The following is a 14,115-nucleotide window of genomic DNA, read 5'->3' as shown; positions in this document are numbered from 1 at the left end:
AACTCTTTTGTTTATATTACCATTGTGAATGTTTATGTTACCGTAATACATTGAATGACACTGTTAAAAAGAACAAGACTATTAATTGTAAACAATTGTAAAAAAAAACATTTTGCAAAAACTCCATTATTTATATTATTTTTGAGTTTATTTCCTACAAAACATGTATTCCAGTGTAAAACGAGAAATACCAGAATTTATACAAGAATATATGGTTTTCTGTGATTGTTTTATTGATATTAAAAAGGAAAAAACCTGCTGGGTATTAACCAAAAATTTGAAATTTATGGAATTTTGGCAAAAACAACTTGTTGCTAGCATTGATCTTAGTACATCTTGTTTGAGTAAAATCGCTAAGGATTTGCAAAAATATAAAGGACCTAAAGGAAAATGGTTCGAAAACTCGTCCAACCTCTTACCGCAAATGACAGAAAATGAGCAAAATCGAATATCTATTGGCAAATATATGTTTCACGCCGTAAATATTTATAAAATCTACGTTATTATACAGTGTTGGGACAAGTGTATTGTTTTAATGCGTTTACCAGATTTTAAAGGATTTGAAATTAAAGCTGAATATGAAGATGTACATAGTTATAGCATAGTACATGGCACAATTAAATTTTGTCCAGTAATTGAATTTAAATTTCAAAATAAACCTAGCATGAAAACAGATTTTCAAGAACAACATACTACAAGAGAAGAACACGATTTGGAAAGCAAAAAGTTTGAGTTACGTCAATTGTTAGAACGCATACGTAGCGCCAAGACAGAATTACAATTACACAAGTCCATCACGGCTCATTCGTTTCATAAGGTACAAAATAATCAAACGTTAGGACAGTCTTTTTTGCGTACTATTAAAATAGAAGAAAAACAAATATTAAACAGATGTGGGGATATTTGGAAAAGATTTACAGCACATGATGATTTGGTTATAGGCGTACCATTAGTAAATCAATGTGCTGCTCCCAATCTTACCATTATACGCAATCTAATACCGGTACTTCAAACAAATCAATCTCCCGAACATTCAATACAACTGCAATATCGCATGTTTCAATTAAAGCTAAAATTTGACCAATTAGATGCTTTTGAGACATTTCTAGAAAGTGAAGATGAACAACTGCAGGAAAACGTTTGGTCTTCTAAAGGAGATTTACAAATACTACCAGAATCATTTGTAGTTTTACTTATCAAGTTGAAAATATCTCAAATAATTTCATTAAAGCAGTGTCCACTTTTTATAAATTATGAAGTGGTAAGACATTTGAATTTAACACCGGACCCAACAAAATCAACATTCATCATGTCATTGCAACTTTTTTTGCAAAATTTGGATTTCCATAAACTACTTTTTGAGGAACGATCGCAATGCGAGCTAAACTTTTTGCCTCCTACACTACATCAAGATTTTCTTACAATTGCCATGACATCACAAGAAATAAATTTGAAAATCACCTTCTCAAATATAAAAGATTTGGAAATCTTTGAACATTTCCTAAAGGAAAATTTAAATTTTTTGAAGCCATCTTCATCATTAGATTGCCATTCAAACAATTTTAACTTTCCTATAGTATATTACAACAAAAATCCTTCATCATTATGGTATGGCAGTCTTATAAAGCGTTTGAATGAAATATCTGAAAACGACAGCGATCAGTGTCTAACAAAATGGAAATTATATTGCCAAAGTTATGATAAAACGCTACTGTTAGTAAAAACATTTCTAAATGATCTGCTGTCGGTGAAATGTAACATTATCTCTATTGCAAATTGTGATCGAGATAAAAACGCTGCTAAATGCGTTCTAAAATTCGAAAATGCATTACGCCAAGAACTAGAAAAAATTCAAGATATAGTGCGAAATGCAAAAAATATTAAAACTCCACAAGATTATTTAAGTAGTGTGGAAAATCTTTGTCAACTACAAATGAATTCCGATATTATAGCTATAGATGTAATGGAAAATAAAATAAACATGTAGTAATAAAATATACGATTTTGTACATTTTTTACAATTAAGGAATATTGAAGATACTTTAAAAGAATAAATCCACTGAGCCATAACAGGATATACCAATTTCCTATAGTAGATAAAAATAACCAAAAAAATTGATTCTGCCATGTCCTTTTGCTCACGCCACAGATCACAATTTTCAACATTTTCTTCTCTTTTGCCAACACAGTTTCAATTTCAATAATGCAAAAAATGATTTAAATGTTTATCATATTTATTACTATTGAATATTACTACGTATGTACCATATATGGTACATCATGTATTGGCCCAATATATTTTTGGTATTAGACGTATATCAACTACGTGTATGTATCAAACAAAGGTCAATTTTTCCGAAAAAAATAATGCCAAATTCAAAATTTTCAGCGATTTTTACATGCGGGTATCTTGGTTTCCATTCTTGCAGATGACCTCATGCATTTTAGGGTTAAATTACATCTTTTTCATCGTATCAAATTAACTATTGTGAATTCTTCCGTAGCTTTACTTTTGTGTTATCATTCTTCGTTGAGTAATAAATGCGAGAAGAAGAAATTGTAAATTACAATAATATTTGTAAACAAAAAAATCATTTTTAGAATTTATTAAAAAAATAATAAAATATGGATAAAACTGAAACTGTACAACCAAATGGTAATGCACGACGCAAAATTCTAAGTGTAGCTGTGTCACAAATTCTAATGGAGAAGGGTTTTGATAGTGTTGACAAGGAATGTTTAGAGACTCTAACAGAAATGCTACAGAGTAGTAAGTAGACAAACTCGCTTAAATTTCATAGTAAATAAATTAAATTGAATAATTTTAGTGCTAGTTGAAGTTGGTCAATCGGCTAGAAGCTATTGTGAACTCTCCGGCCGTACAATACCTGTAATAGGTGATGTGATTGTGTCGTTGGTAAATATGGGGGTATCACTTCAAGGTATTGAGGCCTTTGCTAAAAGGGAAGGAAGACAAATTATATCTATGCCAGCCCAACAACAGCAGCAAAAACAATTAAATCTTTTGCAAGCTGGTACAAAATCGCAGCATCCTCCTCATATTTTACCTTATTTACCTTTGTTTCCTGATCCACACGCATATGTTCGAACGCCGGTAGGGAATATTTCTATCATTATTAAATTATTCACAAATAATTTCATTATCTTAAACATCTGTATAGACTCATAAACAACCCGTAACGGAGTATGAAGCTATTCGAGAAAAAGCTGCCACCCAGAAAAGAGACATAGAAAAGGCATTAACAAAATTTCTGGCAAAAACCTCAGAAACTCATAGCCTTTTTGATACGGAAGATAATATGTTTCCATGTATGAATATGTTGCTTAATGTTATTGGTGTTGGAATATAATTTTGCTTTCTTTTCAGTAATTGCTTGTAAACCTTCCTTTCCTCCGTATTTAGCTGCTTTAAATCCCACCGATCAAGTGTTCGATTTCGAAGAACTGGAATATCATTATTTAGTTGCTAATCGCACTGAAGATTGTAAAGGTAAGCCGAGAAATATTTTATTCTGTGTATTTTTTTTTTTTTTTTAATTTTTTCACTATAGATGACGAAGAAAATGAAAGTGGTAATGAAGAAGAAAGCGCTGGCAATGAAGGTGGTGGTGGTAATAATGGAAGTGGTGGTGCAAGCGCCGAAGAATCCGAAAAGAAGTCAGAGAAGACCGACAAAGATACAAAACCAGACAATGATATTAAGCCAAATTCAAGCACAAATAAGGCAATTCTAGAAAATCCTAATATTGATAATCCTTATTTAAGAGCGGCCACGCTACCCAAACGTGCTAAACCAGATCCAATTTTATTAGCAACAGCTCCCACCGCCTCGACAAATAATGTATAAAAACAAAAATAATGTAATATTTTATATGTTTGTATCTTATCCTCTAGAAAATCCTAACAAGAATATTACTAAACTTAAATATAATTAGTAACTATGTATGTACATATAATTGTATGATTTTACTGGGGACCTGTTTAATAGAATAAAATATAGTTGAATGGTCAGAAAAGAGAGTAGTACTACAAAAAGATGTAGTCTCCTGGGTCCTACATCCTAAAACTATTGAAAACTATGAATTCAATTCCAGTAGGACAAATAAAAATTGTTCCTAATTAGGAATCTGTTCAATGTCGGCTATAAATAAAAATTGGCTCTTAAATTATTCACGGATAAATTGCTGCTGAATTAAGGAGACGAATTAGTATTATTGGAGATGTAGGATTAATTTAGAAATACAGAATGTTCATGTCCCGCCCAATTCATGTTCTTCTAATTGGGCTAGGTGCCATGTACTCTTATTTATTTGCTTTAAGCCCCGGCTTTCCGATTAGTGATAATAAAAAGTTTGATATATAATGAAAACTCCAACAAGAAAGAGTTTTAAATTCGCCGAATCTTATATACCTTTCATTATATTTTATTACAAAAATTCAAAAAATACCAATTGCAAAACGGTTAGGTACCAAAAAGTCCCCTTTTATTGGTTCTCACTTAACCCAGGCCCTATATAATTAATTTTATGTTTCTAGGTTCAATATTATAGAAATTTTAAAAAAGTACCTTCTGCAGAACGAAAAAGTACTTTTATGTGTTCAGCCTAATCCGAACTCTACAAACATAATTTTATGTTTCTAGGTTCAATATTATAGAAAATTCAAAAAGTACCTTTTGTAGAACTAAAAAGTACTAAAAAGTCCCTTTTTGTAGAGTTTTACGTTTCACTACCGCATTGGTTTAGTATGTGGCGTCGGATAACGGTACCGCGTTATTGTTTTTTGAATTCTACATATTCACCATATGCATTTGGATTTATAACCTAACTTTTACTTTGATACGTGGTGAATAACTACACAAAAACACTGAATGTAGGGTGGAGACTATAAAACTCATTAGCTAAGACTAAGCGATTTGGCTTCCTATACAGAGGTATAGGTACTTTCGGTATTTCTTAGACAAGGCTTTTGGATTGTTACCCTGGCACTATGCTTGCTTTATGTGGCGCTATTTGAATTTTTAGATTTCAAAAAAATTTTCAGAGGTGGTCTCGGATTTTTACTCATATCTTCGTTATTTATGGACCGATTGTGCTGATTTTAAATAGCGTTCTATTCGATCGTATTTCCGATAGATTTATTAAAGGTCTTCTGAAAACTCATTTCTAAATACACACAGAGAATGATTTGTCATAAGGTCTAATCAGTTTATGGACTGATATATCCTTTTCTCTCTCAAACAGGTCTTCCTAAACCCGATCGGTATTTCTTACCGGTCGTGTTGTGGGACGCCGGTATATGCTGGGGAATTGTCAGGTCAGTATTCAATAGTTGCCTGTCATTCCGTTGAGCGATCTTTATGATTATGGAATGGAATCGATGCTAAAATTGGTGAAAGATCGGGAAAGTCTCCAGTATGCCTTTTTACGCTTCGGGACAGTTCTTCGGTGCTGTTGCCACCTCAACAGGATATATTGATACATGCTGCGCGACTATTTGTCGGGGAAATTATTGGAATTAATTGAGTTTGGAAATTCCTATTTCCTTTGTTACATTGATCGATTCATAAAAAAGGGATCCTGATCCATTTTATTTGGTACTAGCTGACCCGACAGACGTTGTCCTGTCCATATTAGAAAAAATGTTTGTGTTCGATTTGTGAATTTGTGAGAAGCTTCTATAATATGAACAACTTAATATATGAACACTTTTTACTTCCATTGGCTATTCTAAAATATGAGCAGCTCATTTTTGTTTTTTAACGGATTTTATCTATAAAGTACATAAAATTACCCGACGATTTAATAAAAGTGGGCGAATATGTGGGAGTATTAGTGGGCGTGGACAATTTTTCTTTTTGTAAGTAACTTTTGTAAACTATTGAAAACATTTAAAAAAAAGACAAATACGTCCAAACGTTCCAAGATTTTAGATAAATCGAAAAAAAGTGGGCGTGATCAATTATTCTTTCAGTAAAACTTTAAATTTGATTCCTACGAACATGTTTTAAAAAATTTTGGCAAATCGGTGCAGCCGTTTTCCAATTTTAGATAAATCGAAAAAAGTGAGCGTGGTAAATTTTTCTTTCAGTAAAATCTTAAATTAGATTACTACGATCATTTAAATAAAAGATTGGCCATATCGGTGCAGCCGTTTTCCGATTTTAGATAAATCGAAAAAAGTGGGCGCGGTCAATTTTTCTTTCCGTAAAAACCTAAGTTGGACTATGACGAACATTTCAGTAAAAAAATTGTCCAAATCGGTCTAGCCGTTCTCAACTGATGCAATTACCAACGAACGACAATTGATTTTTATTTATATAGATTTCGGACTACCAAAACAACAGAGCCATCTTAGTTGTGTGGTCGCGCGGGTTAAAGAGGTTAAGAAATGCACTGGAATGGGTCATTTGATGATGGAGATTGCATTTTGAATAATTCAGTCTTTCATGACATCATAAGGGTGGTCACTTCCGGTTTGCCGGAAGATTGATTTTACCTGATGTTGGGACTCGTCAGCCCCTTCTATTGACTTTAGACCAGTGATTGCTTTTTCCTTGTGGGCGTTCGCATTGGGATTTGATCCTATGCTGCCTGCCATACCGCAACGGGGCTGCTATGGCAAGGAATTAGATAGCTCGAGTACTTCAACAAAGTGCTTGTACATGGACCGAACCATCCATGTACCCAGTGGATGAAAAAGACCACCAAGAGATAAGGCCGTCAAGGCAGGTGCTCACGTTAAAAAATCTCGACATTCATACACACAGGGAGACAGACGGACATGGCTAAATCGACACCGCTATCTATAAGAATTCAGAATATTTATACTTTGTAGGGTCGGAAAATTATATTATAGAAATTACAAACGGAATGACAAACTTATATATAACCTTCTCACGAAGGTGAAGGGTATAAAAATAATGGTAGTTCACAAATTACAATAACACACAAAGAAAATAACTTAATAGATCGAGTCCAAAATGCGTAATAATACGATGTTTGTATTAATGGAATTATTTTTTATAAGATAAATTAAAATGTATTTAAAAACATTTTACATTTTATTACAAACAAAAAAATAAGAAAGACAATTCAACGGATAAATATAAATATAAATATAAATAAACATATAGTTAAGTCAAGTTTAAATTAATGCAAATCCAGTTGCTTTCTATGCTGCATACTCCTAATGATTTGTTGCTTTGAAAAATTCATTAAACATAAAATCTTATTAACGGCGATCAGGTTCAGCAAGTCTAAAAACAAAATATTAAAGTTGCATAAAATCAGTCAATAAATATAAATAATATTGTTAGTTAAATAGTAATACCTGTGTATTTTTATAAAGTTTTCTGGTACTAGTGTCATATCCTGAGGTGTTAAGAATGAATACTGACGTAGGGCACGTTTACGACCTTCATCAATAAGTAATCGTGTCATATACTCGCGATTTACTTCGTCCTATAAATAATATAAACATATGCATTGTTTCGCTTTCATATAAGTCAAGCTAATAACAAAAAATTATATATATACTCACTGTAAATACATCGTATTCATCTAGAAAGTAGAATGGATGATCCACACAAGACCATAATGAAATTAAAAATGCTACTGTACTATATGAACGTTCTCCTCCCGAAAGCGCTTTAGTGCTAGATACAGCATTTTTATTATGATCACGAGGAATAACAGAAATTTGTAATTTCATCTCTTGATGATTAATATCTATAGTGCCCTCAAAATTTCGTAATTTTAAAATCATCTAAAGGATTGGAGACAGTAATTTTACACAATAATTATGTAACAAACATTTATAAGTAAAAATGCAAACTTACACTAAAAGATAATTGTAAAATAACAGCCATATGTTCCTTGAGCTTTTTCAAAAAATCAAAACGGAATTTTAAAGATTTTCTTAACTATATTAAAAAAAAATAATAATAAAAATTTAGTATAACTTTTTAACTATGTATGTATATGTAATTAATATGTATTTACCATAAGTATTGATATTTTTAAATTTTCAAATGTTCCTTCATTAGCCTCTAAGGATTCTTTTTTTGTAGCAATCAATTCACGCAATTCCTGAGGATCTAAGTTCACTGGCAAGCCATGTTTCAGTTGGGCTTTTATTTTTGCTATCTTTTCTCGTATATCTTCTATATTATTATTCGTATCAACACGTTCACCCTTTTCTTTGGCTGTACTCTTGGCTTGCTTTAAAGCTTTTAATATTTCGTTTCTATCACACTGATATTTATATAGTTTTTCTTTTATTTCTGTTAATTTTTCACGACTTAAGGATTCATTGTTGTTAACACTTCGCAGTTTCATTTTAATTTGATCTGATTGAGTCTGAACATAATTTTTTATTAATAACTAGCGTGATATGATTTGTGACCACAAACATAGAATATTTCCTTACCTTATAGGATTCAATTTCATTTTGTAATTCCTCTAGAATGGTGTGTTGTGCTTTTAATTCATCTTCAAATCGTTCTTTTTCCCTTTTAATGTCGGTTTGTTGAATGCGTTTTTCATTTAAGGTTTCTTCAACTTTTTCAAGTCTCTCTTTAGTTTCATCCATTTCTTTTTTCTAAATTAATTTTGTAAATATTTTTAGAAAATTATATAGATATTAGATATAAAGCTGAAATAGAACTGAACTAGGTTTGAACTAGAACTGAACTACCCAGAACTGAAATTAAATTCAATTGGAACTGAAAAAGAACTTTAAAATATCTGAACTACAAATTACTGTTTCTCATTTAATAACTAAATCCATAAATGACGATTTTAAAGCAATTAAACATTTAATTGTATTATAACTGAATTAGAACTAAACTACATCAGAACTAAACTTTTACAAGGCTAACATTGAAATAAAAACGAAAACATCAAACGAAAAAGTTTTTCATTCGAATCGAGTAACTCGAACTAGAATTAAACTAGAACTAAACCGTAATTGAAAAAGAACTGAACTAAAATAGAACAAGAACTCACCTAGAACTAAAAAGTATTGAACCACAACTCAACAGGAACTTAACAAGATTTAAAAAAGGTCTGAACAAAGTTATTCACATAGTTTACTTTAAACGATTCTTAGCATAGTTTAGTTTAGTTTAAAAGGGTTGTATATCATGTATACATCTACTCGGAGAACCAAAGGTCCATTGTGAATCCCTTTAATGAAGAACAAGGAGAAAACAGAAGAAGACAGAAGAGAAGTGAAGAGATGAGAGAAGTGTGAGATTTTTTTTGCAATCTCATTTCCCTGTATGTCACAGTGTCCCGGTACTCAACACATCCTGAATGTGTATAACCTTCCATGTCTATAAATCGTCACTTCCGATCCCCTAGTAATGTGTGCCTTAATAATATCCACGGATTTTCATATAGCCAGGATTTCCGCTTGAAAGACTCTACATCCGTCCGGAAGTCTGTAGGACACTCTTCTGTTGTTATCTACCAAATAACCCTTGCACAAATACCCTCCGTACTTTCCTAAATTCCTCGTCAGTATTCTAGTGTGGCCTACCCGCTTTGGTCTTACTAGAGCTGATTCAAACAATCTAAATAAGTTCCTAGTCGCTACACTCTCAATATATTTCTCAATTGGGAGAAGATTCAGAATAATATACAATGCCGCTTGCGGTGTACTGCCCCTGGCACTTGTTATGCCGATAGAAGCACACCTTTGAGCCTTACTAAGTATTAATCTATAGTTGCACAGTAAAACCATAGGTAATAATGGGCCTTACTACCGACGTGTAAATCCAGTTTACCATGTCAAGTCGCAAAACCCCAATTCTTAGCTATAGAGTTTCTGCATGTGTAATAGGCATTGAGACCCTTTTTTAGCCGTTCCTGTATATTCTTCTTCCAAGACAATTTTCGGTTAAGGTCCCTAAATACTTGGCTCCTTCCGATAATGTCAGTTTAACGTCGTTCAATTTTGGCAAGCTAAAACTCTCAACTTTATATTTACTAGTGAAAAGAACTAGCTCCGACTTATATGGATGGACACACCAACCCATTTCTGTTTGCCCAGGTTGATAGATCACTTAGTGCAGACTGCATGACCTCAATGATTGTCGGGAGAAATTTACCTTTGACCAGTAGCACCACGTCATCCGCATAAGCGACTATCTTCCTGTCTTTAGATTCAAAGATCCTTACGATAGAGTTGACCATCAGCAACCATAGTAGGGGAGATAACACTCCTCCTTGTGGTGTACCTCTGGTAACTCGTTTGCGAATCCTATCAAGGTTAAGTTGATAATTCTGCTGTTAAGCATTGATACTATCCAACTCACTAGGAAATCCTAAACTCCGAGTACTACCAACGACTCTCTGATGACCTCTATTCTTAGCATAAAAATTAATAATACTAAAAACCTGAACCTAAATGTACTACTTACCAAATACTCAATTTCCGAATTGTAATCCGCATATTCTACATTTTGCAGTTCAGTTATTTTTTCTTGAAGTTCAGCAAGTTTGTTTTCGTGTTGATGCAATTTAACGCGCTGTTTTTCAATATTTTTCAAATCTTGTGGTATTTGTTGGCCGGTATGATTTAAATCGACTTCTAGATCTTTTAACTTCTTTTCAAGTGATGCTTTTTCATTTGCCAAATTTCTTAAATATACAAAAGGTATTATTGTATAAACAAAAAAAAAAGCAATTATTTTTACGTTTTATTACCTTATACGTTCATCAATATTAACTTGAATAAAATTCGCTTGTTTAATCTTTGCGGTATACATACGATAATTTGGCATGGGATAATATTCAAAAATAACATTATTTTCATTTAAAACAATGACTTTACTCAAGTTCCTTGGAACGTGTGCACGGTTTGATGTTATACTTTCGGCCATCTCCTTGCTGTTGGTAATAAGTATTGTTTCAATTTGTACACGATCTATGAGACAATTCATAACTACGGGATCTTTACATTTTATTTCGTTTAATGCCAAAATTGTGCTCTGTGGCGGATGTACACAACCTTCACTTACGTTGTGTACTTGATTGCGAAAAGCAGTTGTGATTATATTTGGACGATTTGAGGTAAATTTATCTAGAATCGCTCCTAGCGTATCGCGATCTTTATTATTGTTAACAATAAAGGCATTTAGCAACGGACCACCTAACATATTTTCAATAACATCACGATATTCACGCCTCGGCACCTCCACATAATTACCGATTGGACCTCTGGGTAGTTGGGAGAATTTACCTTCGGAATGGGCTTTGTGTATTTGATTGATTAATGCCGGCATATATTCACCATATATTGAAAGTTTATTTTTTGCACTAGCCTTGACATTTTCGATTTGTACATTTCGTTGACCTAATAAGCATTACGAGTAAAATGAAATAGTTCAACAAATAAGAATAATCGTTGAAACTTACGTATTTCATCTGTACATTCCCGCTGCCGTCGCTTGATTTCGTGTATAATTTGTTCCTTTTGAGATTTATTATCGTTGAGAACTTTTAATTCACGTTTTAAATTCTCTATCAATGGTTTTAAATGCATTTCGCATTGATTAGTGAATTCATCAATATTTTTTTTATTTTCAGCTCGCAAAGCATCAACATCATCTTGATTGCTATGAAGACCATAAAAATATTATATAAGACATGAAACAGTTAAACTTGTTAATTATTTGTACAGAGAATATATTACCCTTTGGAACGTTCATCAATGTGTCGTTTGATTTCTTCGATTTGTGTTTCCAAACGTGATCTTTTCTTTTTTAAGGAATCTACTTCCTCCTGACACGTTACTGTTAATTTTGTTTGCGTATCAACTTTACTTTTTATTTCTCTATAGTGCATATTCTCCTGTTGATAATCATTATTTTTAGACGAAATTATTTTATCAAATTTTCTAAAAAAAAATGTTAAATATTAATTTTAATAAATATAAATTTTATTTAGAGAATATATCATAAAAAATGGATCATTTAAAAAAGTAGATTATGATAACTCACTCAATTTCTTGTTTTAGCACTAAATTTACTCCATCCTTATTTTGAATTGTTTCCATAATTTCCTTTTCTTTTCTTTGATATTTTTCAAGTTTTTCTTCGATTTCTCTTAAAGTGTCTTCTTTTTCCTTGACTAATAACCACAAGTATTCTATTTCAGAATTCAATAATTCATCCTATAAATAATTAAATATTGTAACTATTACCCATATATTTTAAATGCCAAATACCTTTAATTTTTCAAAAGATAAAATCTGTTTTAGTTTTTCCTCGTGTTCATTTATATCTTCACGTTGTTTATCCAATTTCTAAAACATAAAATTTTATTAAAATAATAGCTAATGGAAAATTATTTTACTTACAGTTTTATAAATACTCATCTCATGTGTATGGGATTTATGCAAATGTAAACATTCATTAAGTTTTTCCATTACCACATCAACTTGTGTTGCCTTAAGAAAAAGGCTATAATTCTTAGATGGTTCTAATCTACAAGTCAAAAGTAAATAAATCGTAATTTAATTGTTAATAAATATAACTAATTATTTAACTAACTCTTTAAGAAATTCTCGAGCACTGTCCTGGTTTAATACAAAAACGGGATTATCAACTTGTACATTATGATACATAAGAATGCGATGCAAATCATCAACTTTTTTCGTAACTACTAAACCGTTTGCTGCTTTTATTGCATATCCACCGGAGCTTGTTGATATTGTTCGAACAACTGTAATTTTGTCACCATAAACGTAGGGTTCGTATGGCTGTGGACCATCGTTGGCAATTTCGATTTCAATTTTAGCTGTTGTTTCACCATTTTTGATGAAACCTTTAAATAAACATTTTGAGCATTAATATTATAGATATTCATATAAATATTGTACCTTTGACACTGTTTGAACGGTTAGTATCTTTGGCTTTCCCTCCTAAGCCTAAAACTAAGGCAGCCAACACTGCACTTTTTCCGCTGCCATTACTTCCCACTAAAAAATTAACGCGAGAATGAAAGTCGATCACTAAATTTGAATGACACATAAAATTGGTCAATCGCATATGCAAAATTTTACCACAACGTCGTGAGTCTTCATTTAAACGCTGACTTTGTGACTGAAAATGAAAAAGTATGAAATAAATATTATAGTATGTTTATTATTTTTATTAAATTCTTTTATTTATATATATTATACCTAGAGGCCCAGCATTTTTCAAATTTAACGGGTTGTATTGTTATTTACTTCAAAATTTAAGAATACAAAGCAAATAAGATTTTTAAAGTAAAAAAAATCTAAAAATTAACATTTAACAAAATAGACTGTAGTAAAACAGATAAGACCGGTTGAAATCCTGCGTGGATCACGCTATTATATTGCAATCAGTCCAAAATAAAGTATTAATTTGTCATATCAGTGATCAGTTAAAGTACCACCTATACATTTTAAATATAAACAAAATTTGTATTAAAGTTATTCAGGGTCTAGAGGCAAAAACCTCTTTCCTAGGAAAACTTCAAACGAACAATGATATTCAGATAATCGTAGTTTTATACGTAATTTCTCAAGCTAAAAATTAATAAGAAATTAAAAAATGTCCGGGAATTTCCAAAATTTCCCCCCGGAAAAAAATTAGATAAGACTTCCGCAATAAAAACATATTATAATACAATAAATAAATTAACAAAATCATAATATACATTACCAATGTAGTGTTTTGTGATAAATTTCCATTGGAACAGTTGCGACGCTTTGTTGAGACACTTTCATTTTGAGCGTCTCCAGCACCGCTAGTACGATTACGTTTTCTAGTTAAACTCAAACTCATTTTTGTTTAACTCATCGAACTAAATTAACTGCAATTTATTTATTTAAAGGTATTTTTATTAAAAACAAAATTTCATTAGAAATAAAATAACTATTTTGGCGGTGATTGCTTTATTTTGCATAGTGTTGCCAATTTGTTTTTACTAAGCATTAATAGTTGCCGGATGCATTGTTAAAATGATTATTGTGATTTAATAATATTCAAAGTTTATTACATAAACCACAGATAACATCATAAACTATATATTTTTTAATATTTACTTATTTTTTTTT

General features: G+C 31.5%; 3 protein-coding genes across 3 annotated transcripts; 2 read left to right on the top strand and 1 right to left on the bottom strand.

The window, feature by feature from the left end:
- Positions 1 to 53: 53 nt before the first annotated feature.
- LOC111679681 lies at positions 54 to 1,997 on the top strand. The gene has a single exon (XM_023441282.2). It carries the CDS (start codon positions 164 to 166, stop codon positions 1,985 to 1,987), a length of 1,824 nt encoding a protein of 607 aa, XP_023297050.2. The 5' UTR covers positions 54 to 163; the 3' UTR covers positions 1,988 to 1,997.
- A 147-nt stretch (positions 1,998 to 2,144) lies between these two features.
- Positions 2,145 to 3,970, top strand: LOC111679676 (transcription initiation factor TFIID subunit 8). The gene is made up of 6 exons (XM_046945477.1): positions 2,145 to 2,328; positions 2,390 to 2,770; positions 2,829 to 3,115; positions 3,183 to 3,330; positions 3,389 to 3,511; positions 3,573 to 3,970. Exons 2-6 carry the CDS (start codon positions 2,626 to 2,628, stop codon positions 3,866 to 3,868), a joined length of 999 nt encoding a protein of 332 aa, XP_046801433.1. The 5' UTR covers positions 2,145 to 2,328; positions 2,390 to 2,625; the 3' UTR covers positions 3,869 to 3,970.
- Positions 3,971 to 7,036: 3,066 nt separating this feature from the next.
- On the bottom strand, positions 7,037 to 13,977 carry LOC111679669 (structural maintenance of chromosomes protein 6). The gene is made up of 16 exons (XM_023441265.2): positions 13,721 to 13,977; positions 12,910 to 13,132; positions 12,581 to 12,854; positions 12,388 to 12,514; positions 12,256 to 12,333; positions 12,029 to 12,201; positions 11,722 to 11,925; positions 11,445 to 11,644; positions 10,734 to 11,382; positions 10,448 to 10,667; positions 8,452 to 8,622; positions 8,025 to 8,381; positions 7,862 to 7,945; positions 7,564 to 7,788; positions 7,354 to 7,484; positions 7,037 to 7,279 (listed from the first exon to the last, which is right to left on the bottom strand). Exons 1-16 carry the CDS (start codon positions 13,841 to 13,843, stop codon positions 7,255 to 7,257), a joined length of 3,264 nt encoding a protein of 1,087 aa, XP_023297033.2. The 5' UTR covers positions 13,844 to 13,977; the 3' UTR covers positions 7,037 to 7,254.
- Positions 13,978 to 14,115: the final 138 nt, after the last annotated feature.

Source organism: Lucilia cuprina, chromosome 3 (genome assembly GCF_022045245.1).
Source record: "Lucilia cuprina isolate Lc7/37 chromosome 3, ASM2204524v1, whole genome shotgun sequence".
Taxonomy (NCBI): Eukaryota; Metazoa; Arthropoda; class Insecta; order Diptera; family Calliphoridae; genus Lucilia; species Lucilia cuprina.
Note: the sequence above shows the minus strand (reverse complement) of the source record. Positions and strands in the feature narration are given on the sequence as shown.

What these genes read in the sequence shown, in the direction of transcription:
- LOC111679681 (XM_023441282.2), top strand. Translation starts at nt 164, where the DNA reads ATGTATTCCAGTGTAAAACGAGAAATACCAGAATTTATACAAGAATAT.
- LOC111679676 (XM_046945477.1), top strand. Translation starts at nt 2,626, where the DNA reads ATGGATAAAACTGAAACTGTACAACCAAATGGTAATGCACGACGCAAA. An exon ending in AACAGAAATGCTACAGAGTA is followed by an intron (nt 2,771 to 2,828) that starts GTAAGTAGACAA and finishes GAATAATTTTAG; the next exon opens with TGCTAGTTGAAGTTGGTCAA. An exon ending in TCGCACTGAAGATTGTAAAG is followed by an intron (nt 3,512 to 3,572) that starts GTAAGCCGAGAA and finishes TTTTCACTATAG; the next exon opens with ATGACGAAGAAAATGAAAGT.
- LOC111679669 (XM_023441265.2), bottom strand. Translation starts at nt 13,843, where the DNA reads ATGAGTTTGAGTTTAACTAGAAAACGTAATCGTACTAGCGGTGCTGGA. An exon ending in GTGCTAAAACAAGAAATTGA is followed by an intron (nt 11,926 to 12,028) that starts GTGAGTTATCAT and finishes ATTTTTTTTTAG; the next exon opens with AAAATTTGATAAAATAATTT. An exon ending in GGAATGTACAGATGAAATAC is followed by an intron (nt 11,383 to 11,444) that starts GTAAGTTTCAAC and finishes AATGCTTATTAG; the next exon opens with GTCAACGAAATGTACAAATC.